Here is a 24,956-nt window from a genome sequence, read left to right on the forward strand (position 1 = left end):
ATCAATGAAGCACATTCGCCCTTGTGTTCATTAAGGCACCACCAGAAGCAAATCCTGATACAACTTGTAGGTGACTGCAGAGCAAAGGCACACCAGAGCCTGCCACATCTGCAGCTCCTTGTGTGGCAGTTGCAGTGCCTATGGAAGAAATGCCAGTGTGATGGGTTAGGGTCTTAAAAGTCAGCTTTTGTAGTTACTCATTTATTCATCCCTGTATTTGTTTTGCTTGACTTCTTGCCTCCTCCCCCGTTTTTCTTTCTGCACAGAGTTTTCAACAGGTTTTAAGTCAATGAACTGTAATAAAGACAGCTGTTCTGCCAGATTTGTTTTGTTGCAGAGCAGAGACATCTCCGCAATCACAGCAGGACACCAGCTCCGCAGGGCACATCATTACATCCCCACTGCCCCTCTTGTTTGTCTCAGGACTGCATTATTCCTCTCTTACCCTGAAGTAAATATTAGTTTTGCAACTGCCTGGGCCAAAGTCACATCACTCCAGATCTGCCCTTACCTTTTCAGAGCAACTTCATCATGGCCCTGCTTCACTGGACGACATGCTTCCCCGCCTTTGAGGCCCTCACAGCAACACTGAACATTAACTGGGGCTCAGGCCAGTTGAAAGCAAGGGCACAATCACCGTACTGCCACACCGGGAAGCAATCCTGGGGCAACAGCACACTGCCTGCCAGAGTCCAGCAGCACTTTGCTCAGCTGGATGCTCTCTCCCTGCAGATGGCTGTTGAATGGCAGCAGTATCTTGTGCCCTGCATACAGCATCCTTATTGAAAAACCAGCATTCCCCACAAGCGCTAGGGACCAACAAGACAGAAGAAGTGGAGGGGAGCGACAGTACCGTTGTGCCTGTTTCCCTTTGCAACCACAAGACCGTTACGGTTGCTAACTGGGAAGGACTAGGAAAACTGTGAAAGGTGATGGATATTTCTCGGCAGACCCAGCCTTTCCCCAATCCTCCCCAAGGCACAGGACCCCGGCCAAATCCCAGCTCAGAGCCCTGCAGGTCCCTAAGCCTGAGCCCAGTTCACTCCAAAGAGGTGCCCCTGCAGAGCTGCCCCCTCCAAACACAGAGTTACATCTCTGTCCTGGCCCCAGCCCCATCCTAAGCCTCCAATGGAGCAGAACACTGGTGGGTTCTCAGTCCCCTGGCAGCTGTAATGCTTTTCCCACCCTGACTGGAGTCTCAACATAATATTTTTAATAAAATCCTGCGTGTCTGTGCATGCGCACATTTATAATGCTATGGAGGCTTCGGAAGACAGTTTTGTACCAGAAAAAAAAGGTATAGATTATGGTCTACGAAGATGATATTAAAACAAGAATATTTAGCGGTTACACATTGAAAACTGAGTAAGACTATTACTTTATGAAGAACTATGAGTCTTTCTCCCATGCACCCCTTTTCAAGCTCTGGAGTTGCCATGTGCCCATCTTTGTGAGTTTGAGGATAGCAAATAAAATCCCCAATAAGGGTTACTGTACAGGCACATGGGCTCACGTGAGCACCATAACATGTAAAGGCCAGCAAAAGAAAAATCTGCGCAACTATGTTATAAATTGTACCAAGACTGTATGAGGTTTGTAGTCATCTCAGCTCCATAACAGAAGTAAACCTCTGTTTTATTATCCTGCCCCTACAAAACAAAGTCTGGCTTCGCAGAGACTTATAAACTTTTGTTGGGATAGACCCCGCTATCCCCAAGTTAAGATCTGCCCCATGTTGAGGTCCACACAGCTGGTACAAAAAGTTCCCAGCTCTGAAACGTATTTATATCACAGTGTACAGAGAGGGATGCAGCTATGCATCAATAGGGACAATCCAGACAGAAGCACCCAACATTGTAAATAAAGGACAGGCAGACAAAAAAAGAGGGAAGACAGGAGAGAGTATTTATTCTAATTTGCCTTTCTATGCTAGTTTCTTAAAGCAGGCTGCCCAGAGACAGTTATGCCTTCTTCAGTCATGTGCTACTTCGGATGTTTGGACATGGAGATAGATCTTTTTGGCCTTTGGAGCACTTTGCCTGCAAGAATAACAAAACATGAGCAGCAAACCAGGAATGGCGTTCAACTTAACTTCAAGTTCTTCACTTGCCCTGCCTCTTCCCCGCCTCTTCCCCAGAGAAAATGAGCAGTTAATCCTCAAAACCTTTAGATTTGCTCTGGCGCCTCAGTTGATACTTGTGCTTCACTCGCCACATAAGTAACAGCTATCAAGAATGCCCTTCTCTGTTGCACAAGATCAGTTAGGGTTTTTATGCACAAATAACATTTACAATGGTGATGCAGCATGTTTGAGAGCTTAGTGCAGCTATTCACAGGACAGTAAAGGCCTATGCTGCTTGTTTTCAGATGTGTAGGTAGACAAGCGGTAAAAAGAAAATCCCTCCAGCTAGAGTCTGGGAATTAACTAGCAACTTCTTGGAAGCATGGGAGGCAGCCAAGTAACCCCTGGGCTTCCCCAAGGAGCAGGGATTTTACACAATTTCAAGCGAAAGCTGTTAAGAGTTCACCATCCTGACTCACCGGTGAAAGTTTTCAACATCTTCAACAGTCTCAGGCAAAACTCTTCCTTTAGTTTCAGGCAGAAGCAACACCAATCCACCCGCAATCAAACCAAGAACAGCTTCGAATCGAACAGATGCACAAAGAGCCTGTTAGCATATACCAATTTCCAGCATATACACCACCTTCTACTGCCTGGCACAAAAGGACTCAAATGGCATTTTATTTTGTTCTTCATATAAGATGTGCACCTCAAGGCTCTATATGCAAAACCAGCGTGCCACCTCTGGAAGATGTGGCAGCCACGTGGAGACAGCAATAAGCCAAGTTCAGTTGTGAATTTTGCACTGAACTACAACATCTCAGGCTGGACAGACAACTGTAAAGACGAAAGAACCCTTTCTAGTCTGAGCATTTGCCAGGAAACTGATTCAATTTTTCTGCTATTTACATAACAAAATTTAGAAAATACATACACCATGTATTCTCTCCTATGTAATGGGGTTAACTTCTCCACTGATAATTTCTTTTACCCACTTTGTACGTATTTGGTGTCTATATTTTAAATCTACCAAGCACCCTCCTAAACATGTTTTCTGTTAAAAACTGCGTGTTGCCATTCAAGCCATTTTTCTATAAATAGTGTGCTGATCTAAAGAGTCAGAAAAGTTTTTCAGACCCTGACCTGAGAGTTCAGGTCGCTAGTCTGCAAACACTCATCTTGCATTTATTTACCAACCTCTTTCCAAAGAGCTGGAGAACAGCCATTTAACAGACTGTCAGAAAAGCTAAAGTGTAACAGCCACACTTGTACACCATTAAACAGGCAATTATGTGAAATTCTAGGTCTTGGCTCCTGGACTGAGAAAAAATACCTCACTGGAGAGCAGTAATTGATCCGATTTGAATTCATCAAAATATTAGTCCCTTCAAAACATTAAAACATTGCTCAGCTCTTTTCCATCTCTTCAACTTGTATTCACCTCTGGCTTCCTTTAAAGCACAAGGAACAATCATAAGGCCAAAGGAGACACGAATGCGTAAACAAACTCCAGGTTGTTGTAAACTGAAGGCTATGGCTTTTGTAGACAGGAAGGGGCTTCTGCTGAATTCGAGGCAACAGCCTCAGCTGCTTTTCCCTCCTTTTGAAACTGGGGCCCCACTGCTGAACCCCAGGAGCAGCCAGTAAGGAGATAAGGTGGCACTTACTGAAGACTATCAGGGGCAGATCATGCCAGACTTCCACCAGTCTGTATACAATGAATGGGACAATGACTCCACCAACATCACACAAGGAGGAACAGACCATCACACCGAGGTTCCTGGTTCAACAGCAAAGGGATCACGTTAGCATCACAGTACTGTAGATGGAAGGGCACGGATCACAGTTCTGACCCTTGCACAGGGCATGCAGTTCAGCAGACCACAAAACGCCAAAGTAGTTTGCAAAGTCCTAGTTTTCCACTGGTGGGCACATCCAGGAGTTATTTAGACCTAAGTGTTGCGAGAATAAGAAGTTTAGCAAATAGGAACAGGAGAGTATATCTGTATTTTCACAGGTGTAACCAAATTCCTAAGGTTAAAGATAGAAGAGAATCAGGCCCAAAGTCTCTGAGGGAAGTCTCCGGATACAGTAGAAATGTAAAAGCATTAGCTTCAGTGCATCTGAGGTGACCTAGTGCAAGGGGTGGCAAACGATTCTTCTGTTTGCTATACACCATTAATAAAATTTAAAACTCCACTGTATTCATTATGGCTAGAGAAATTAGAATAATAGAGTCTCATAATTTCATATGTTGTGTAGCTTCTTATAATCAGTGTCTCCCCGGTGAAGAAAGGACGAGTAAAATTCATTTGGTCAGTGCAGACATCTCTGCAGGCCATGGCCTAGAGTCGCTGGGTAGAAAGAAGCAGCTTTGAAGAAGAATTAACTCCCAGGATGCAGAAATTTCTGCAGCGGACATATCTATATCTGAGCTATTCACCCTACAGCACGCCTACAGATAGGGAAAAAAATCCAGTCCGAAGGTGAAGGGCTTGAGTTAACACACATTCTTCAGAGCAGACTCCACTCTGGACTGATCCATTTCAAAGTTATCTTGTTTGAAACAAAATACAAACGCAAGCATTATGTGGGACTTCAGAACCCTCATCCACCCTGGTCGTCTCCACTTTTACCTTTATTTCAGTCACATGAGTTTTCATCTGCTTTAAAGTATGTTTGTGGTCTTCATGAATTTAAAGCATTTTACTTATGCTCCACCTACTTTATGTTCAGCAGCACCTGTGTAGTTCTGAAGCATTTGAGGATAACTCAGTTTGGCATAAAATGTAACTACTCATTATGTCCCTGAGTAATGGACTCAACTATTTGTTTCCAGGCCAAATGCCAACGGGGAGGAGGATGCACCTACCTGATGTATGTCGGATACAGTTCAGTGTTTACAAAGCAAACCATTTCAAACGCCATTGTGATTCCCATTCTCCCAATGCAAGCAGCAATCACTTTTAGCCAATGTATGTCTGCAAATAAAATGCATTCAACACCTTTAGAAGTATCCCAGCGATTGAGCAGGACTTAGTTAATACACCAGTGTTATTTTAGGGGGGACCTCTGATCCCATATCTTTTGATGTTTTTAAGGGGCCTTGTTTCACCCGTGTGAATGAGGGAATGGGAACACCCAGCACCGCATGAGCTGTGGCATGGGGACGCTCCCAGAGCGGCACAGGAGACCCCAGGTGCTTTGAGATTTATTATTGTCAGTGCTACAAATCAACCTCATTACACTTCAGCAGGAGGACCACTACTAAAATCAGGGAGGCAGCACCCTACAGCAGGTGTGGGTTTGCAGACCTGGGGGCTGGACCCCAGGCAAAGGGAGGGAGAGGTGGGTCCTGTTCCCAGGGGGCGACACCAGTGTATGCAGCCACCACATGTCCCCATGCAGGTGACTCACCCTCTGGGATCAGGGCTGTGACAAGGCAGGCAGCCCCAGCCACCAGGTTTGCCGCAGCCCAGGGGTAGCGACGGCCAACACGGTCAATGGTGACAATGATGATGAAGGCAGCTGGGAACTCAACAAGCGCAGAATAGAGGAAATCCAGATACATGTTCCCAGCAGCTACTCCCATGTGCATGATGAGCCCCTGGTAGAGGACAGAGCTCGTGAACCTAGGCAAAGAGCATCCCAGCTTCGTTAGTCAGAGGACCGAGGTCTGTGTCCTGCCGAAGCCTTTGTAACCAGAGCTCCAAAACCAGCTCTCCAACATGATCTTCTTACCAGTTGTACATCAAAATGAATGTGTTTTTTCTCATCTGTGGTGTCCTGACAAGGTCAATGAGTGAAGGACTCTGCTTTCCGCCATCTTCCTCTTCAAATTTAATATCCTGCAGAAGAGCCAGTACAAAGTACGGTAAGTTTCTGCTGGAAGGAACCGATGGAAGGGACTGTCATGATGCTTGCTTACATGCATGAGCAAACCCTGAGCTCACCTCAAAATGTGAAGGCATCTTTTTCCGATTTTTTTTAGCCATATCACTGACAATTTTCATAGCTTTGTCATTTTTTCCTTGAGAGATCAACCACCTGGGAGACTCTGGGAGGCACCTACAATGCAAGTGGATGTTATTATATACCAAAACATAAAGCTCACATAGTGCTTCCATGTATGGAGACTGTGGAGAGAGGGCTTTGGTTGAATAGAGGCAGGTGGGTTTTTTCTTTGTTTGTTTGGGGGGTTTTGTGCGTGTTTCCCCATTGCCCCCTCCCCACCCCCATCAGGAAAAGTAGTATATCCTGCTGCTGAAATGGGAAGAGCAGCAGTTATGGTAGAGGTTTTAGTCAGAGATGAGTTTACTAAAGATAAATCAGGGAAGGGATTTGAGCGAGAGCAGCGCTATCATTTTTTTCAGCCTGTTCACCACAAACTGTGGCACTGGGATTATTTTCCAGTTGTGCCATCACAGGTTAAGAAGAAGTAAACAAGCTAGAACTGGCTTACCAATTCATAAAAATGGACAATGAATCTCTTTCTACTATTCCTATCCTCTCGACCCATCCAGACAAGTTCTCAAATCAAAGTACTCAAACTGAAAAATATCAATCAAAGAAAGGAGAGAATTCAAAATAAAGGTCAACCCACATGCCTTCTTTAGGTTGGACCACAGAAAGCTGCAACTTTTCTTCCTTAAAAGAACATGTAAACAACCTTTTGCAATTATGTCAGCATTCAAAAATCTCTCAATAACCATCTTTTCAGTGCAAGATCCACTAAACTGCGCCAAGGCATTTCTTTTCCTTTATAGAATGCTTAATGAAGATAATATAGGATATTAAACGACTCGCCCCCAGTGTTTTTCAAAGTGGTCTTTCTTTTAAACAGAGGTCAGGGCAGCAGACAGGCTAAGATGCAATGAAGTTTCAGTGGCTGAGGGGTCCTATTTCCCTCTCCTTTTTGCTGTGTATCTCTTCTTTGCACTAAGAAGCACACACAGCCGAAAAGCAGTGCCAAATCTCCCTCAGTATCAAGCCCTGGAAGGCAGAAGCAGCTGTTTTTTGCGTGGTGGGTAGAGGTACAACAAAAGCCCATTTACCAGTAGTAGAGCAGGAAGAAGCAGCTTGGCAGGGTGACGGTGAGCTGCAGCCACCGCCAGTGAGGGATGGCGTAAGCGATGGCATCAAAGACCAGGAGCCCAACGGAGAAGGCTGCCTGGTAGAGGATGCCCACCGTCCTCCGGTACTGCGGACCGACGACTTCTGTCACTGCAAACACATACAGAGACAGGTGAATGAGAGCTCAGCCATGACCACTCATTGCAGCAATTTGCTCTGCCAGGATGCTGGAAGACCAATGCTGCGTTAATGCCCTGAAGGAACGGTCTCGGTAATCCTGGTCTTCCTGGAATAAAGCCTCAGGACTAAAATCCCCTGGTGCTCACAGAAGAACATTTGCTTATCTGTCATCCAAGCTCTCAGCAGAGAGAAAACACTGCTCCTGCTCTTACACTGGCCTAAGGCATCCAGTGCTGTCCTCTGTCGTAGAAATCTCAGAGTAAATCAAACATTCCTCGAAAGGCACAGATGGATATTGTAAAATCTAACGCCAACATACATAATGTCTCTAACCCAATAACAAAACATCATATTTCATTTTCTAAGTGCAGCCTTTCAGCCTGCATCTCACTCTGTGTATATAAGAAATGCTTGTACCACAGGACGGCATACAGCTGCCTGGTCTGGATGGCTTCATGACTCAACCGCACATCACAGGATAGACCCACAGGTTAAGTCTTGTTGATACAGAGCTAAAAGTAACAATCCCAGCAGGCAGGCACAAGCACACTCCAAATTTTGCATCCGGTCGTATGATTTCAAGAAAACACCCCAATTAAAAAAAGAACAGAAAGCAGTTATTTCGCAGCTGAAGGAAGTGCTGTGTTTTGGGGCCACGGATTAGCTAATACTGCTTGGCCAAACGATGCACAAAGACGTCTCCTCAGGCTCAGTAGGACTGAGCCAAAAGGAGCTGAAGGGTAGAGAAGTGTCCCAGGAGAGCGTGACAAGGTTGCTCTGTCCTTGTACCCTTCCCCAGGCATTCAGAATTGGCCACCCTTAGGGAGACAATACATGTTTAAAAGGGCTTTGGGACTGATTCTGGGCAACTTCTCTCTCATGGGAGAGTTTCAAGGAGAATCCAGAAGTAACGAGGTGTAACTGAGGGAAAATATCAGGATAGGGCAAGTCATTGTCCTGATAGGGATTTTATGCTCTAAAATGGCATAAAGTTCCCCAGAAGAGGTGATGGAGATTTCATTTGTGCACAGAAAAGATTTAAGAGGCCAAGCAGGCATCTAGAATATGCACAGGAAGGAACAATCGTGTCTTGGCAGAAGATGGTCTGGACTGTGGGCTAGATGTTTTTGTTTTATTTATACCAGACATCTGGATAACTGCATTAGCAAGATGTCCCCACGAAAAGACTTAATAGAAGTTTAGGGTGTTAACATTTACATTTTTTTCCCACTATCACAGTGAACTGGATCACTCGGAGCTATTTGGTAGAGCCACCTGACATCTTAATCCAGATAAGGCTCTATTGGGCAGCATTTAGAATATTTAGTTTGCTGCTTTGGTGATTGTTTGTTGTTGGGTATTTTTGACAAGACCCTGAACTCCAAACCAGAGAAGCCTGAGAAGTCCCAGACAGCTCCACCACACACCAGAAAGTGGTCCTGAGCTGGCCACAACCCTGCTGCCACGGAGCCGTGCTTCACCACCAGACCTGACCTGTGCAAAGCGCTGGGAGAGGCATCAGCTCAGCCCGGCTCCTCGCATCGCTCTGCAATCCCCCGGGATGGCCACCACTCAGACAAGTGCACAGACACCAAAACAGCTTGTCTTTTCCTCAGCAAGTACATATTGTTCTTCGGTTATTTTTAGGCTGTAAAGCCTCTGTTTGCCCTTTAATGCTCTTTGTGTCATAAAAATGCCTTCAATGTTCCCCACCCTCTGCCTACTTCTTTAATGGCCTGCTCTGTCATCACCCCGCCTGCAACGGGGCTGGAGCAGCTGTGGTCTGCCCCAGGGCTGTCGCCTTCTCCAGCCAGTGACAGAGGGGAGGGAGAGGAGCCCAGATGTGCAAAGGGGAGCTGCACCATAGGGGAAAGCCTATCTTGAGGTAACAGTCCTCATATACCACCGCTTGCTTGAGCTTTGAAGGCTACTGTTGCTTATTCCTAATGACAGTGCTTGAAAAAAATCCTGAGAAGTCAAAGAAGGAGAAAACTCCTTGATAAAACACTTTTTTAAACAGCATTTTTTAAATAGCTTTTGTTCGAGGTTTTGGGGTTTTTGTTGTGGGTTGGTATCTTCCCCCCCCCCCCCCCCCCCCTTTCATATTTTGCAGCCAGCCTTGCTCCTGGGGAGAGGTCTGAACTCACCCAGGATGTAGCCTGCGGTCCAGCAGCCTTTGCTGACCAGCCCTTGCAAGAACCGGAGGATGACTATCCACAAGTAGGTGGGCACGAAGACCAGAAGGATTCCACAGATAACTTTTGCAAGAATTGTATTTAAGAGGCAACATTTACGACCAAACCTGGATTGGAATATAATACGTGTAAAGCAAAACACTAGTCATGAAAACACAAGTGTTTTAAACTAGTAAGAGCTTTGTGCATCTTTAAAAAAAAAAAAAAATTCAACTTTGCTATACAAAGGATAGATACATACTGACTTTTATTCTTAGCCCGTTACTCACTTATCTGACTTTCTATTCCCTGAAAAAGTACTGTGCCAAATGTTCTGCAATTCCACAACGGCTTTCAGGTAAAAGAAAAATTTCCCAAGTTTTTTTATTTTGCCTGTGACTGTTAGGCCTGAATTTCAGAACAGGCAGCTTAGCAATTTTTTTTTTATTATTTTATTATTTTTTTTTTACAGTGGGGGTGAAAAATAAATATGGGTTAATATTATGATTCTGATATGTCTGCGTGCACCAGATTCATAAAAGATTTATATACCACAACCTTAATCTCCAAAAATCTAATATGTATGGATCCTGTTGCAAGTGGGCTGCATTTCACAGCTGGAGCAACTCAGAGCCTGCTGTACTAGCAGTCCTAGGCAGGAGGGGAACAAGGGGGAGGGGGAAAAAGGCCTTCAAACACTGACATTTGTTTCTTTTCAACCCCAGCCACCTGGGCTAGGGCAGCTGCCTCACTGGCTCTAAACAGGGAGCTGAAGATGCCGGGACACGGGGATTTCTGCTTTTTCACAGGGGCTGCTGATGTACTTATCTGGCCATCTCTGCGTCTGCTATTTCAGAGCTTCTCCAAAGGAAGCAAGGTGTTTCCAAGCTGCAGCCACACACAGCGTAACAGATCAAGTGGGGGCTCTAAACTGTCATTTCCAAGCTTCAGTTAACACCCCAGGGCTCTGGTGTAGCACAGTAGGGTGTTTGGGGTGTACAGGCCCAAAATAGCCCTCATGGGCTCTGCAGGACTTGCCAAGCAGGAGATTTGTGCAAACCACCAGGTATGACCTAAGAGACAGAGCATTCGCTCCTCATACCATGACTGAACATCCAGGCGGTTGACCTTATTTTGAGAAGAGCAGAGATGACAGCAGTTGCACAACCTTTCCCTGCCTTTATCTAAACCTAGCTGCTGAACACTGATAAGGGAGGTCAGAGGGTTTTGCTGTCAGCCCGCACATACCTGTCTGCTATGTAGCCAATGTTTATGGAGCCAATAAAAAACCCAGCGTTCACAGAAGACTGAAAGAGGTCCAGCTTCCAGGAGTCCTCACACACCAGGTTGAACTAAAGGAGCAAGCACAGTTAGAAACGAGGAGCTGGCTCACGTCTACAAGTTTCCTTCACTTCAGTTAAAGATTTAAATTTGCTTCTGGGTCAATGACCATTTTATCAGCACCCAGAAACCCTACTGACTTAACTAAGTGTCCAACATTAAAAACAGGATCAAGCCCTTGAGCAGTTTTCTGGTATTTCCCATTCACATCTCATCTCCCATTACTGGAAAGAACATCACTGAGTTATTACCGGCCAAGATAGGGACTCTAATTAGTGTCAGGCCTTGTTGATCAAATCAGCATGGACATGGTGACCACCCTTGGCTTTTCAAACAGCTTTTTTTGTGGCTGATGGTGAACACTTCTAAACAGTTCTGGTTGCCTCAGGTAAGGCCTGCAGGCCCCTCGGGACTAAGGGTGATGGCTTCACTAAAGGTACCCTAGATGCTCAAAGAAGCCTGCCTTGTCCTGCCTCCCATGCAGCACCAGCTCCCTGAAGGAAGGTGGGTGGAGGTATCTGCACCTGCCCCTGAGGCCACAGCATTTTCTCTCTGCTCTGGCCTTTTGCTCAACTAAATCGTCCTACAGCCTAACATGTCCGGAGACCAGGTATTTTGTATATAGGGCCAGGCTTTATACCACACAGGTAGCACATATATTTGCCATCTGGCCTTAGTTCTCTTATCTTAAGTAGATATACATAAGAGCTACTGGAGTTATTTTAAAAAGCTGTCCTAACGTGACTGAGGATCCCTTCCCATCCTACTGGTAGCTGGGTTTATTTAAAGCTATGCATCTTTAATCAACATAAAACTAGATACTCTCCTGATGCTCTGCGGGGCTTCCCATGAGGATATTCTTCCATGTGTAAATTTTTTCCTCTACCACCGCTCTACTCTGCGGTGTTCTTTCCCTTGCTTAGCTGCCAGAGCAAGGGACAACATAACACAGCCCAAGAGCCTTCACGGAAATAGTCACATCCAGAAGCAAAACACATTGACAAAACGCAGAGGGGCATGTGACGTTTCTGGTTATCCTGTGAAGGAAGCAGCCTTACACCCCCTCAGAAGAAAGGGGAAGATGACTGATGTGGGAGTGTGACTGCACGAATCCACACAGACTGCAAGTTTTCAGCTTCCCACAGTCTTGAGAGATCATGGTGGGAGCATTTGGAACACAGCATCTGCCGGAGCCTTTTGCAGTGAGATGTGCCTGCTGCGCTGCAGCTTTGTAGAAGTCCTGGGTCACCCTCCACTTGAGGTGTCTCACTTCTCACTTTAATTTCACACAGTCCATAACATTGCTGAAAGAAGTACACTTACAGTATACCACCTAAGATCTAGCTCCAACCTCTTAGAAAACTATAAATGCTGAAGTTGCTAGAGCACGGAATTTACCTGTTCCTGTGTTTGTGTTAGATATGGGGGAAAGAATCATGACTTCCACCATCTTTAAAACTTTGGTGGAACTTTCTATGACAAAATTAAGTTTGTCATCCCAGATACTGATTTGTTTTTAAAGTTAAAGCACCTAAACCCCTAAAGTATCTCAAGTAGCTTAAATACCATTTTCAGTTTATTCACATGTCTTCTGACAACACAAAACAGCTGTCAGATTTTCTGCAATTTATTCCTGAATTAAGCTGTTTAATTGTAGGAGGTGATTACCTTCTCCCACCCACCCACCCACCCATAGTGATTTAACTACATTCAAAACAAACTTTAAAGTACTTTCTTCATTAAAAAAAAAAAAAAAAAAAAAAAAAAAAAAAGAGAAGAAATCAAGACATCCACATTTGGCCACTTATCCCCGGAAGATGGGGAGGTCTGTGCAGCGTGCCCACTCAGGGACAGGCCAGTTTTGTTTGCAGTGCTGCAAGCCGCTGCTCCCCCACGGGCACTGTTTACACACCTCCGCCAATCCCACCTCTCGTGCGACGGGAGTTTCATGCAGAACTGGACTTTATCTACCTGGGGATTTATTTGCCGAATTATGCTTTGCTCCCCAGCTGGAGATATAAGCCTCCCGAGCAGCCAAGGCAATGCTTCACAGCGAGGACAGCTCGCAGCCAGAGGATCCCCTCGTCCAGGTAAGCAGGCGGCATTTTCACACAGCCTAAGCTCCACCAACCCTCTCCCACGTTCCTCAGCTTGTCTGTAACTGAGGGGGCAAGAGAAGGGGGATATTTGTTTTTACCTCAGTCACGAGAGAGGTCCCCAGGGAGTCGTAAACCCAGCCGTCATGGCAGGGACCGAGGGGGACAGCGCTCCGGTTGCCCACGAGGCTGCCGAGGGGGTCGGTGCAGCTGATGCCTGTCGTGTTCCAGTCCACCTCGTACCTCCTGCAGCGGCTGCTGAAACTGGCCCCATGGCCACCCCACTCAGGAACCGTGTGATTCAGCTGCTCCTCCAGGCTCCAGCCACACCGCTGGCTCAGCTCAGCCACCCCGGGGCTGAAGCAGCGATGCTCGGGGGTGAACCCGAAGAAGACGACACCCACATACACCGGAGTGAAGGCAGCAGAAAGCAAACACAGGACAAAGAAAGTTTGCTTCTGGAACCTGTCAAATTCTCCAACGCTCTCCAAAATGTCATCTAGGGTTGGCATTTTGGCATCAAAATCACAAACCTCATCTAGGTCTTCTCTGCAGCACTGGTATATTTAGTTGGCAGCAAAGCTATTTAAGTAACAAAGACATTTGACCAAAAGTCAAGACTAACTCCATAAATTATTAAACTACATGTTGCAAGCTTTATTTTTTAGGTTTCATTTGAAATCAGACCTTTATTCACCCAGGGAGAATTTGTATTTAACCCCTGTCAGAGCACATATGTTCTTTTTCTCCAGAAAAGCCCCCAGTAGCCACAGCACTTCAGGTTGGTTGGTTGTGGAGGTTTTTTTATTAGCCAAAACAGCTCCTCAAAGAAGAGGCATTTTAAGGAGCAAGTATAGATGGAAAATTCCACCAATGTCCAAGAAAGTGAAAAGTTTAGTGTAGCAGTTGGCGGGCACCACATGTGAGCGAGGCTTATCAATCAGGTTCTATAAAGAACAGGCAAGTACACTGTGAAATGGAAGCGTCTCTACATGTAATGGTAAAGGAAGAGCTTTTCCGCAAACTCCAGTATCACGTATGTTCCACCCCTGCAGCCACCCTTACACTCCGCACTTCTCCATTTCCAAGGAAAACCTCTCCCGCCTACATCAGGGAACACAATTTTCACCTGACCATATTTTTGCAGTGATACAAAAAACGATTAAGAAGCATTCGCTAAGGAATTACACACTGGGAATAACTTTGGGAAGCCATAAGATAAAATACTTATGGCCAAATCATCTATTTCTTACTGTAGAAGACCTGTAAGACTTTAGGTAGAATTCTTGGCAGGGCACCCCCACAAAAATCCAGTTATATTGATAACCAATATATATCCAATGATACTTCCTGCTGTTTACGGATAGACACCTGCTACTCCCACACCTTTTGCTAACAACATCTGCTTCCACCAGAAAGAAAAGCATAAGTGAAGGTAACATCTTAAAGATGGAAAAAAGTGAAAAAATGGTCTGAAAAGTGACTTGCACGGTTTAGGCAACCAGGCAAAAAAAATAAAAATAAAGGCCTCCTCTAAATACATTAAAAAAAAAAAAAAAAAAAAGCCCAGAGCTTAGAAGGCCATTCTGGCCCAGGAACAGAAACAGAACCAGTTCTTCACGTGGTCTCGCTGCCCATCAGAGCAACAGTGGCCTAACCAGCTACGAAAGCTACTCTGTGGAGCATCACCCCAAGATCATTCCCTGCATCACACAGACTTGCCCCCTCCCTCTCCTACCTTCTCTTCTCAGGCAGGAACAGCTGAAGCAAGGTAACACAAACTCCCCTCCTGCAGCCACTTACAGCTGTGTTATCCCAAACCCAGCACAGCACCACCCCACAGCAGACATTCGCCACCGGGGCTGCAGGGGCTCCACGTGGAGCTGGGGAGGGGGACGGCGACACACGAGTGCACAGCAGCCATCGGGCTCACCGCCTGCCCCCGCAGCCCCCCTCAGCAGGGGGAGGTGTGCAGTCAGCCAAGGTCAAGGAAACCGAAATCAAAGCCTGCCTGGGAAGTGGGTGAAGTTAAACGCTATTAGGCTGTACCTTAAAAGCACAGCCAAAACCCCTCAGGTCCCTTCGCTCCTAGCTGTTCTGTTTCACCAGTTGGCAACGGCATGCATAAGTTCCACATGAACTAAAAAAAAGAAAAAAAAGTTTGATCCAGACTGGGCCTCTTTCCTGGCTTCCCACCGCCCTCTCTGCAGTCCAGGCAGGGGCTGGGTGGCACTGTGCCATGCGAGTGGCTGTCTTAGAGGCTCTCTTAGAGGCTCTCTTCCCAGGGAATCATGCTGTTGACCAGCAGGGTTTCTGCTCCCAGCCCGGCCACTTATACGTACACCTCTGGTCCTCCCTATGCTCGTATTCCACTGGAAAATTAGTTGGGTGACGCAAGTCGTGCATCCAGCCCTGAACAAGGTAAGATTCAGACAGCCCACCTACAAACGCCTCGATAAAAAGCAGGTAATAGTTGCAAGTCATGCACCACTATCAGCTGCATATTAGCAATATGTCATCGATGTCGCTCAGACAAGCACCCCCAGGCAGAGTACCCCTGTTCTACCTAAGCCTCATTATGCACAGCCACAATGAAGAGACTGTGCAGTGTTATGCCTTAATACCTGGGAAGTCATTTCACGCAGCAGTTCATGGATTAAACAACTCCAAGAAGCCAGCCTTAAAGACTTGGGGACGGGAAGCAGCATTCTTCAACATTCATTGACAGAACTGTTGCAATGGTAACTGGCAGTATAAAACTAAACTGTCAAGCCTCTCATTCCCCCAAATTAACTTAATGCTAAATATAAAAAAACGCCGCTTTTGTTTTAAGTATGACAAGATACAGCTTTAACCGAACAGATTTACAGCTTCACTGGTAACAATACAAGAGGAAAAAAAAGCCAAGTCTGATAAAAGAAAGAATACACCACTGGGGCTTACCTATAGATTCTGATCTTTGTCATCAAACATTGTTTCTCGTTTTGAGTGATGCAACTAAGATATTAGCCATCACAGCAAAAGAGGGTATCACCAGGTTGATGAGCAACATTGCAAACTAGTGTAAGGAAGATTCCAGGCTTGAGGTGTGGGATTTGGAATATCCACTTCATATCTTTTATTGAAATTGCTGAATACTTTATATTACACTATTTTGATTCAAAACGGAGTTTTTATAAAAAGAAACCATTGTTGAAACTGAGTAAGCCAGCCAAAAGGAACAATGAGAAGTTTCAAAAAATTCTGACTAACGCGTGTACTTGTAAGATGCTTTGAAACCCTATCATTGCTCGTAATTTAATTTAGGAAACACCTGGAGAAGAGCAAGACTGCTAGACGAAATTTGACTTGCATTCATTGCCAGCAACATTTCAAATCAATGACCATGGCCAGGACCACAGCATAAGAGCTAGAACTTAAGCTATCAGAAAAACATTGGCCCAAGTTTTCTTTCTTGTAATTAATACTAGAGAGGTACTGTGCCAACTAGGGCTCCTCTAGTTGTTGGGCTTTTCTTGGTGATGACAAACTGGGCAGTGCAGATTGTATTATAGGAATTCTGCCTCTATGTCCTTGAAAACTCTGGTTCCCTGTGCAGTTGGCCTAGTCCAGCCATAATCTAGGAAAAAAGAATCTTTGGGTGCTTGTCAGCTGCTTAGGCAAATACTGATGAAGTCAGTCATATGACCAGTACCAAAAAAATATCATGCAAAGAACAGCAACCATTTCAGGCTAAAGCTATACAGTTGTACCTTTCAGTCAATACCTCTGAACCAATGATCTGTTTAAATTAGAATGGATATTCAAATTCACAGGATAAATTAGACCAGTTCCAAAATTTACATCAAATCATCCCGACACACAAAAGTTATATTTTTTCCTTGTCTTATGATGGGTGAACCCATAGAATAATACCCTGCCGGCAGGAAGAACACGCTATTAAGCAAACCTGAGTAGTGAGGATCAATAAATACAAGGAGATAAAATGCTAGTAGTCAGGTAACTTGAGTCTCAGGAGCCAGGGGCTTCATTGAGCCTTAATCCTTTCTTTTCAAAGGTTTCCCTTTTCTAAGCAAGCATTTACCATCTATGCTGAGGCTTAAAAAAAGTGTCCTGGCTACAGAGAGTCAAATAACTCAGCCAACTGGATGTTAGAAATCCAGTCATGACTGAACAGATCATTGTAAACAACCAAGAAATCTTTCTCTTCTTCCCTTTTCAATGGTTTCTTGTTAAAGGCAAAATTCAGAAAAATCTTTCAGGCTGAAGTCCTCATATTTGGTTGGAAATGTTGTCCTGTTATATATAATCTCTCTCTATATATTTGATTAGGCACAAGAGGGGTTATTAAACATTCAACAAGTCCTCATCACTATCATCATGAAACAATACTGTATTTGTAGAGTTCTGTGCCTGCTGCTGGCCTGGTTTGGCTTTTGCTTTTCTTTCCTTTCCCCCATTCAGCAAATAAGCTTTGTCATCACTTCCAAGACTGAGTGGCTTCTTTTGTGGGTGCTTGCTCTTGTCTAGTCCTCTTCCTGTCTGAATCTTTACATCTGGAATGGTTAATACTTCATCCTCACTGTCCAGGTCATCCACATGGAGAGAGGTAAAGGCTTCAGACGTAACAGACTTGGTAGTAATGTGACCGTTCTCCTGCCCTCCTTTTGCTGTTCTTTGATTTGGTGCTGCAACTTCCTCCATAAGCCACTCTGTTTCATTCTCATTAGCTTCTTCTTCACTGTTTATCTGCAAGAAAAAAAAAAAATGCAAGAGGAGACTGCATACACCACTCTAGACTCTGCCACATGCCGATCTCCCCCGGTTGTCAGACCCCCACACCACATGAGTTTAACTCCGTCATAAGACAGTAATACTGCAATAGCATGCTGTTACTATCGCTTTTCACTATGTCTGAAACAGACTTCTTTCTCTTTCTGTACATTTATGTGTTATTTGGCTATTTATGGACGGCTCTTCATTTCTTCAACCTTATCTTCCTTTCCCATTTCACAATATAAATGTGGATATCTCAACTACGTGGCTTTCCTGAAGCCATGCTGTATGGCTTTCATGCACCGAGAGAACTAGGCATTAAGGGGGTTGGTTTATTAATAAGAGCTTCATATTAATAAAACTTAACAAGAAAATTTTTTTATTTTGCTGCTGTATTACCTTTGTGTATTTGTAGGAAACACCAGATGTTCTTCTGCAGCAGTTCGTTATCTTGTTCATTACAATTTCCCTAAAGAGGAGGAAGAATATTAGCCCACACTTTTCTTCACTGGACTTTTATCAACACAAAGAATTTCACCAAGCAAGCTGCATTCTATCGCATAGTGACACTTGAGCCTGAACTACTCTAACAAAATCTAGTCCATGATGTCCATCTTCCCCCTTACCACAACTTCAGGGTGAAGCTTCTGTTCCCAAACACCTCTGGCTTTTATGTTTAAGGGGAGAAAAAAAAAAAAAAAAAAAAACCAAAACCCACAAAAATTGTCTGGAAAGCAGAAAAATCAGCTGAACTTGCACTTGTTCCCTGCTGCAGCTGTATGGTTCTGGTTTGACAACATAAAAGGAGAGGGATTTGTCACATTGTTTTATCCTCCTTAATTAGGAATTGTCCACAACAGAGACTAGCCAAATTCAGCTGTGCACTCCAGCCTTCTTTACATGGACCTCCAGACAGTAACGGGGAATTCAAAAAAACCCAGCGGTTTGACAGCTGATGCTGCCAACTGAAAAGCAGAACTTAAATCTCTAAAGTTCACTACTCCCCTTTCCCTGAGGAAAACAAGTTCTCCTAAAGAAACTTCTGAAGCCTCCCAATCATTTCTTACCTCCTCTCTTTTTTGTAAAACAGCAAGATTATTAGGCATGCCGTGAGAACAACCAGGAGGACACTCAGCACAGCACCAACAGCCTGACTTCTCCTTGAAAGGCCTTTATGTACTTGGGCCTCCTGATCAGTCTGGTGCTCGTTGCTTCCTGGATCATTGGTTGATCTAATAAGATAAATTGGGAAGAACAGGATGAGTAAGATCTATTAACTAGTTGCAAACTGGATTAGAAACAGCAGATTCAAAGAAATTAAACATGCCACACCATCCTGTCAGTCCTACCTGTCAGCTATAAAGAACTGAATTCAGGAGATTTCATTCTAAGTAAAAATCACTGAAAAAATAAAAGTGTATGTACTCTGCCTATATCCTGGTATGCTTTCCAAGAGTGCATAAAACTGATTGCAGTAAGGACTAAAGTGCATGATTAAGCACTCTAGAGTTTACACAGCAGCAGCTATCCACACAAAGCTGCTATTTTAGAACTAAACCTGCACCTCAGCAATCTGCAAAAGCTGTAAGTTATTTACCTTCCAGCTGACTACAGCACTACACAGACCTCAACAGCTAATTGCCTGCTTAAGTCAAAATACGCAGTTTTTCTGTGTTTTCAAGCTAGCAGCTAGAAAGTGAACAGTCCTAGAAGTAGTCACACCATTCTTCCCAGTGAGGCTGCCTACGTGTCAAGAATGCCGGTAAGCACCCAGATAGGGTCACTCTGCTTTTGCAGTCACCTCATTACTTCTCTTTGGATCTGTCGATAAGCTGATCATAATTAACTGCAGAAATACCTCATTATTCCTCTAAGACCTGTAATGATTTTCACTCCAGCCTAAAGAAGTAGGCAGACAGAGGGGAAGGCCAGTCTTTCATGTGGCTTTGAAGTTTTCCAGACAGTAAGGCAAGAAGGACAAAAAACCTTACCCAAATACTGGTTACTCCTCCCAGTAACATGAAACAGCACGTTCTGTTACCTACAGTAGGTTTTACTTAGTGAGAACAATAATATTAAATTCCACCATGTCTCTCCATTTCCCATGCAAACTAACAGCTTTAGGTCCAGATCAACTTGGCAAGCGTTTTAGCGGTTGTGTGCCAAACATTACATACACAAATACCAGTTCCATCTGCCCATGAGTCTACTGCTTTGTTAGCTTTCCATTTTTTCACAATTACTGTGATAAACAAACACAAAAAAGCCTTTAGCTGAGAAGTGGTGACAAGAGCTGCTTTCAGAAAATGGTTAACTACTCACATCAATGGACACACAGCAGCTGTGTACCAGGTAAATAAATACTGGCAATCTGCTGTCTCATGAAGGAATTCAGGGATGCCTTCCTTTACTTGTGGACTGCAGTGGAAGAAAACGGTTGAAGACACAAACTTTGATTTATCTTTACCACATCTGGAGTCTGATGAAAATATGACATCCAAGTCATCATCTACAACAAGAAGAAAACCTTATAGTTTACTACTTTCTTGAGAACACTCTAACACCAGACGCGGGAAAGTTATGTATTTGTTCTACAGTAACAGCTTACACTTTGCAGTATTTGCAGGTGAGCTTATACTTTCACGTGGCTGATCCTACCAGTTGCTATGGAACAGCAGGCTAAGGTCTTCATAAGAAAACGTAGCTAAAGGAGACCATTGCTTATGCAGCACACGCACAGAGGAAAACAGGAGACCAAGTCTTCTATCTTGCATTGTTTCTACCAACGTCTTTCAACAAGTGTCAAGCCCAAACCCTATTAAGGCCACACTTGCAACTGAGCTTACACAATAAGGAAAAACACCAACCTAAGTTCTGCTAGACAGACTCTGGATACCTTCACAGAAATGGTACTATGTAGTGGTAGTACAGAAATGGTGTGAAACAAGAACCATTTTCTGAAGAAGCAATTCACATAGAGTATCAAGTAATCCTGGCTATTGAGCAAGTACTTACCCTTAACATAATATTTAGCTTTTCTGGCAGAACCAATTCTCCGAAAGCGACGTTCATTCGTTTTAACCTGGCAGATGTTTGCTCCAGAGCATTCTGGGAAACTTGAGTTTCTTATACCAGAAAGCTGAATTTCATATATGTATTTATCACCATTTGTCCGTATGTCACCAGAAGCCGTGTACAACCTGAGGAAACAGAGGGCAGGTCTATCCTTAAGTCTAAATTCACAGATTTAGTTTATTCCCAAGACATAAGACTGGCAACAGTAGTAGCTGCTACCACTGGTTGATTCTAGAGCAAGTTGGAGTGACTGATTCAGCAACCAGTAAAGATGCAGGACTGAGGCTTCCTCCCTGAACATTACAAATAAGGATGATATTTAACACAAATATAATCCTTCTAAGAAAGCACAAAAAGCAAACTTTTCTAGTTATATTGCCCTCCATGGGTGTATGAACAGGTAAATACCTCCAAAGGATTGAGATAAACTGGAGACAAAAGCATGAGCCAGCAGCTCATACACAAGTTAGCCTACTGACCATAAGAACCATATTCTGTGCTCTGTATCTATGATAAATAGCATAGCTTAGCTGTCTTCTCCGGAAGGGTAACTAGTTCTACCAAAAGTATTAGCTAAATACTATTTACAACTGTATCCTTTCACACTACTGGTCAAAGTGAGAATGCTCTGAGATTCATAGTTATTTGTTCTAGCCACCTGGTCAAAGGCAGAGCTTGCTCAAATATGATTTGCCTTTAATCTCAACATTACACCGAGTTTTATTTTCGTCCTGACTTCCTCTCCTCCTTCATCCAGGCCTGTTTGATTTTTATTTTTTCTCTATACTTGTAATGCTATCACCACATCTGCACAGCAGGTTTATTCAGAACACTTCAGCTCAGTTACTCCGATCCCACACACCAACGGTTTGTGCCCAACAAGCAGAGTTTATTCTTCCCAAAACACCAGTATGGGCAGACTTTCTTCCATAACACTAGCACTGACATTTTATAAGAGATTCTGGACCAGAGTTATGCGCAGTGGGTACTACAGTCAGCGTAACTGCTGGTCTTCCCCTCTCCTGAGTTCAGTCATGCTCAACCATTCCTCCAGAGCTATCCTTCCTCACTTCTAAGGCTTCTGAAGCATGGTTTCCTACTTCCATATGGATCATCTGAGCAGGAAAAGGTGCTATATAAAAAGCCAAGGAGTACTCTGAGTGAAAAACATCAAGTTCTCCGGCACTGAACTAACGCCTACACACTAAGGAAGACAGCACTAACCCACAGCGAAGAGATCTAACATCAAGGTGAGTTACATGCAGGCTTTGAGTATACCTGGACATGCCCAAAGCTGTAAGCCCAGCTGTGAGCTGCGTGATTGATCAGGCCTACAAGTCAGTTTTTGGTACCAGGCAAATTCAGTGCTATTTCCACTGGACAGCTATGAACTGTTAAGGCAACACAGAATATTCACACCAAGCTCTTTTCTTGCAGTACAGTTCTACAGGACTAAGGTGATATGGGTGTTGGTTGTTGTTGGGGTTTTGTTATGTTTGGGGGAGGGGGAAGTTAGTTTGGTTGGTTTTGGTCTTTTTTTTTTTTTTTAACTTACTTGTAAAAAACATCCCCTAAAGAGAAGTTTTTCCCAGTTGCAGGATTAATAACTGTTCCATTCACCACCTCCACCTCCTGCTGCTTCACAGCGCAAGCTGCACGTGTGTCCCAAGTGATGTAGTAAGCACAGTTTTCTTCATCGATCCTACCAAATAACAGACAACTCATGATTCCAGGAAACAGCAACAAGTGCTTAGCATCTTGAAAAAGGGAACCCATGCATGAGAATGTCCTGCCTAAGCATCATGCTAATAGTAAGCTAAAATAGTCAAGTAGCGCTTAAAAAAAAAGCTACTTGAAGAGTCGCATTGTACTTTTCTGCAGTTCCAAGACCTAGAAAGACCTGGCTGCACTAGAGATTCCTACGTCAAAAGTTCCAGAAGACACACAGCATATCAGATACTTTTATCAAAGTATTTTAGCTAATAAACATGTCAGGCTGCTCTTGGCAGGTTTAAAGTGCTGCACATTATTTAACTAGGACAAGGAATGTAAGCTAGTCAGATTTTGCTGCTTAGTTCTTTGACTCATACCGAGCATCTTGCTCAGCTTCTCAATTCTACAAACAGTACACAGTTAACCAAAACAAGACTGAGCAAAAGGCCATCAACCCTTCTTAATGTTTGCGATTGTGCATACATACCTCACTTTGGACAGCTTCTAGTTAAATAATCTGTATTGAAGCAATAAATCATGTTTCATTAGCTCAATCACTTATCTAGACTAAGCACTCTACCAAATAGATTTTGAGCAAAGTTAAGAGTGGCTGTACTATAACTGACATTGAAAACCACAGCATCCCAGCCATTGTCAGATCTAATTTGGAAGTAGAATGCTTAAATTTTTGCCAAGAAATTTGAAGATAAATACAGAATACAATTGTTCATGGAAGTGAACAGCTGCAGAAACTCTGGAAGATCCATGTCTTACAAGTACAGACCAAGGATTATTTTAGGGACTGTCCGACAGAATGGACAGTTGCTTTCCTGAGACTTACAGTTTACTAAAGAGGTACAAAGGAATGAAGATCGGTGGTATGTTAATTTGTTACTCACCTCTGCAGCACGGGCATGCCAACTGTTTTTGCACACTTCAGTTCTATAATTGTCGTTACTTTCTTGTTTTTCCTACATTCCTGCCCACTGGAATAACTAATATACACTGTATCACCTAAAAGAGAAAAATGGTGACACTCAAGGTTTTTGTAAGCAGCTGTCAGAAATTCCCTTTGCTCGTTCTCCAGACTCCATTACTTTAGACCAACAGAAAAAAAAATAATTCTAGAAGTTAAAAGACCATATATTAATTACAGCACTTCTTTAATTTGAGGCCTTCACACTGATGATCATTAAAAAAAAAAAAAAAAAAAAAAAAAAAAAAATCACTCCTCAAACACTTTTGTATTTACATCATACTGTGTGCAGATCACCAGTGTGGTCATAACAAATGTTTACATTTAAGACAACATTTTTTAAACATAAGACTAAATGAAGCTATCCATTTATAACAAACTCGCGCAATAAACAAATACAATACATCCTATTGTCTTTATCTGAATTCAAAATTCCCCTCAATTTCACAAACTCAGCAGCAATTTAAAAAATACTCCTTAAACTGAAAACTTGAGTAAGGTTGAGATTTTTTTGCGTTCCTTTTCTTAAGAGTGAAGCCAATTAGTCATCTTTCACACGCTGCTTTAATTGAAGGAGTTACTGGACATAAAATAAGTCTTTCAGAATAGGATGACCAAAAAAAATTCCCTCTCCCACAATTACAGAACCACAGCCTGGTTGAAGTTGGAAGGGACCTCTGGAAGTCATCTGGTCTAAACCCCTTGCTCAAGCACAGCCACCTGGAGCCAGCTGCCCAGGACCATGCCCAGATGGCTTTCAAATATCTCCTAGGTAGGAGACTCCACAACCTCTTTGGGCAACCTGTGCCAGCACTCGGTCACCCTCGCTGTAAAATAGTGTTTCTTGATGTTCAGATGGACAATTCGCTTCTTACAGCTTTAATGACAACACTTTTCTTCAATGTTTTCTCATGGCTTAAACACCGCTTTTAATAGTAGCATTTACTATTTTTTTGTTTTAAACAGAAGATTCACTGGTAAAGATATTGCAAAATCAAGGCTTCACCATAATTTAAGAACCACTATAGCTAGCTCTCTACAGGAACAAAAGTAACTACCTGTCACATTCAGCTTCTGCGTATGAACAAGTCCAAGAACTTGAACGTCTCCATTGTTGCTTTTCCTGCAAATACTGGCTCTTTCAGGGCAGCCTGTGGGTCCCTCATGTACCCTCTGACAGAGATTCACATAATACCTATAAAGAACGTTGTAGACAAAACTTCCTTAAAATTAACTTCGGCTAAACTGAAAGTGAGATATAAACTTTAGAATCCTCAAGCTAGCCAGGTTGAAAGAAATTAGCTGACAGAATAAAGCATGTACTAAGGTTTAGCAGATTACTTCTATCATTTTCAAGTAAATGACTCTGTGCAAAAAATTTGACCGTTTTTCTGATTAGTTCACTAGTTAATTTTGACCCGGGTCCAAACTAGAAATTAGAACTGTGTCAAGAAATGCCCAAAAGTTTTTTCAGCTATAAAGGTTACAGT

The 24,956-nt window shown here is 43.5% G+C and overlaps 2 protein-coding genes across 2 annotated transcripts in view; both read right to left on the reverse strand.

Annotated features, from left to right (window-relative positions):
- Positions 1 to 1,930: 1,930 nt before the first annotated feature.
- Positions 1,931 to 13,438, reverse strand: LOC309669584 (solute carrier family 22 member 2-like; the record flags this gene model as incomplete). Its single annotated transcript, XM_082480303.1, has 11 exons — positions 1,931 to 2,039; positions 2,542 to 2,641; positions 3,730 to 3,842; positions 4,935 to 5,043; positions 5,480 to 5,694; positions 5,804 to 5,910; positions 6,016 to 6,130; positions 7,117 to 7,285; positions 9,463 to 9,617; positions 10,738 to 10,841; positions 13,028 to 13,438. The coding sequence occupies 11 exons, from the start codon at positions 13,436 to 13,438 to the stop codon at positions 1,973 to 1,975; spliced, it is 1,665 nt and encodes a 554-aa protein (XP_082336429.1). The 3' UTR covers positions 1,931 to 1,972.
- A 2,591-nt stretch (positions 13,439 to 16,029) lies between these two features.
- Positions 16,030 to 24,956, reverse strand: part of IGF2R (insulin like growth factor 2 receptor) — a gene marked incomplete at its 5' end in the record, with an annotated part of 62,160 nt that continues 53,233 nt past the window's right edge. Inside the window, 8 exon segments of the mRNA XM_082481140.1 lie at positions 16,030 to 17,675; positions 18,102 to 18,171; positions 18,770 to 18,934; positions 20,025 to 20,211; positions 20,718 to 20,902; positions 22,333 to 22,479; positions 23,390 to 23,504; positions 24,525 to 24,661. Of these exon segments, the coding sequence (XP_082337266.1) occupies positions 17,274 to 17,675; positions 18,102 to 18,171; positions 18,770 to 18,934; positions 20,025 to 20,211; positions 20,718 to 20,902; positions 22,333 to 22,479; positions 23,390 to 23,504; positions 24,525 to 24,661 (1,408 nt within the window). The 3' untranslated portion in view covers positions 16,030 to 17,273.

Source organism: Vanellus vanellus, assembly GCF_965231255.1.
Source record: "Vanellus vanellus genome assembly, chromosome: 3".
NCBI classification, from domain to species: domain Eukaryota; kingdom Metazoa; phylum Chordata; class Aves; order Charadriiformes; family Charadriidae; genus Vanellus; species Vanellus vanellus.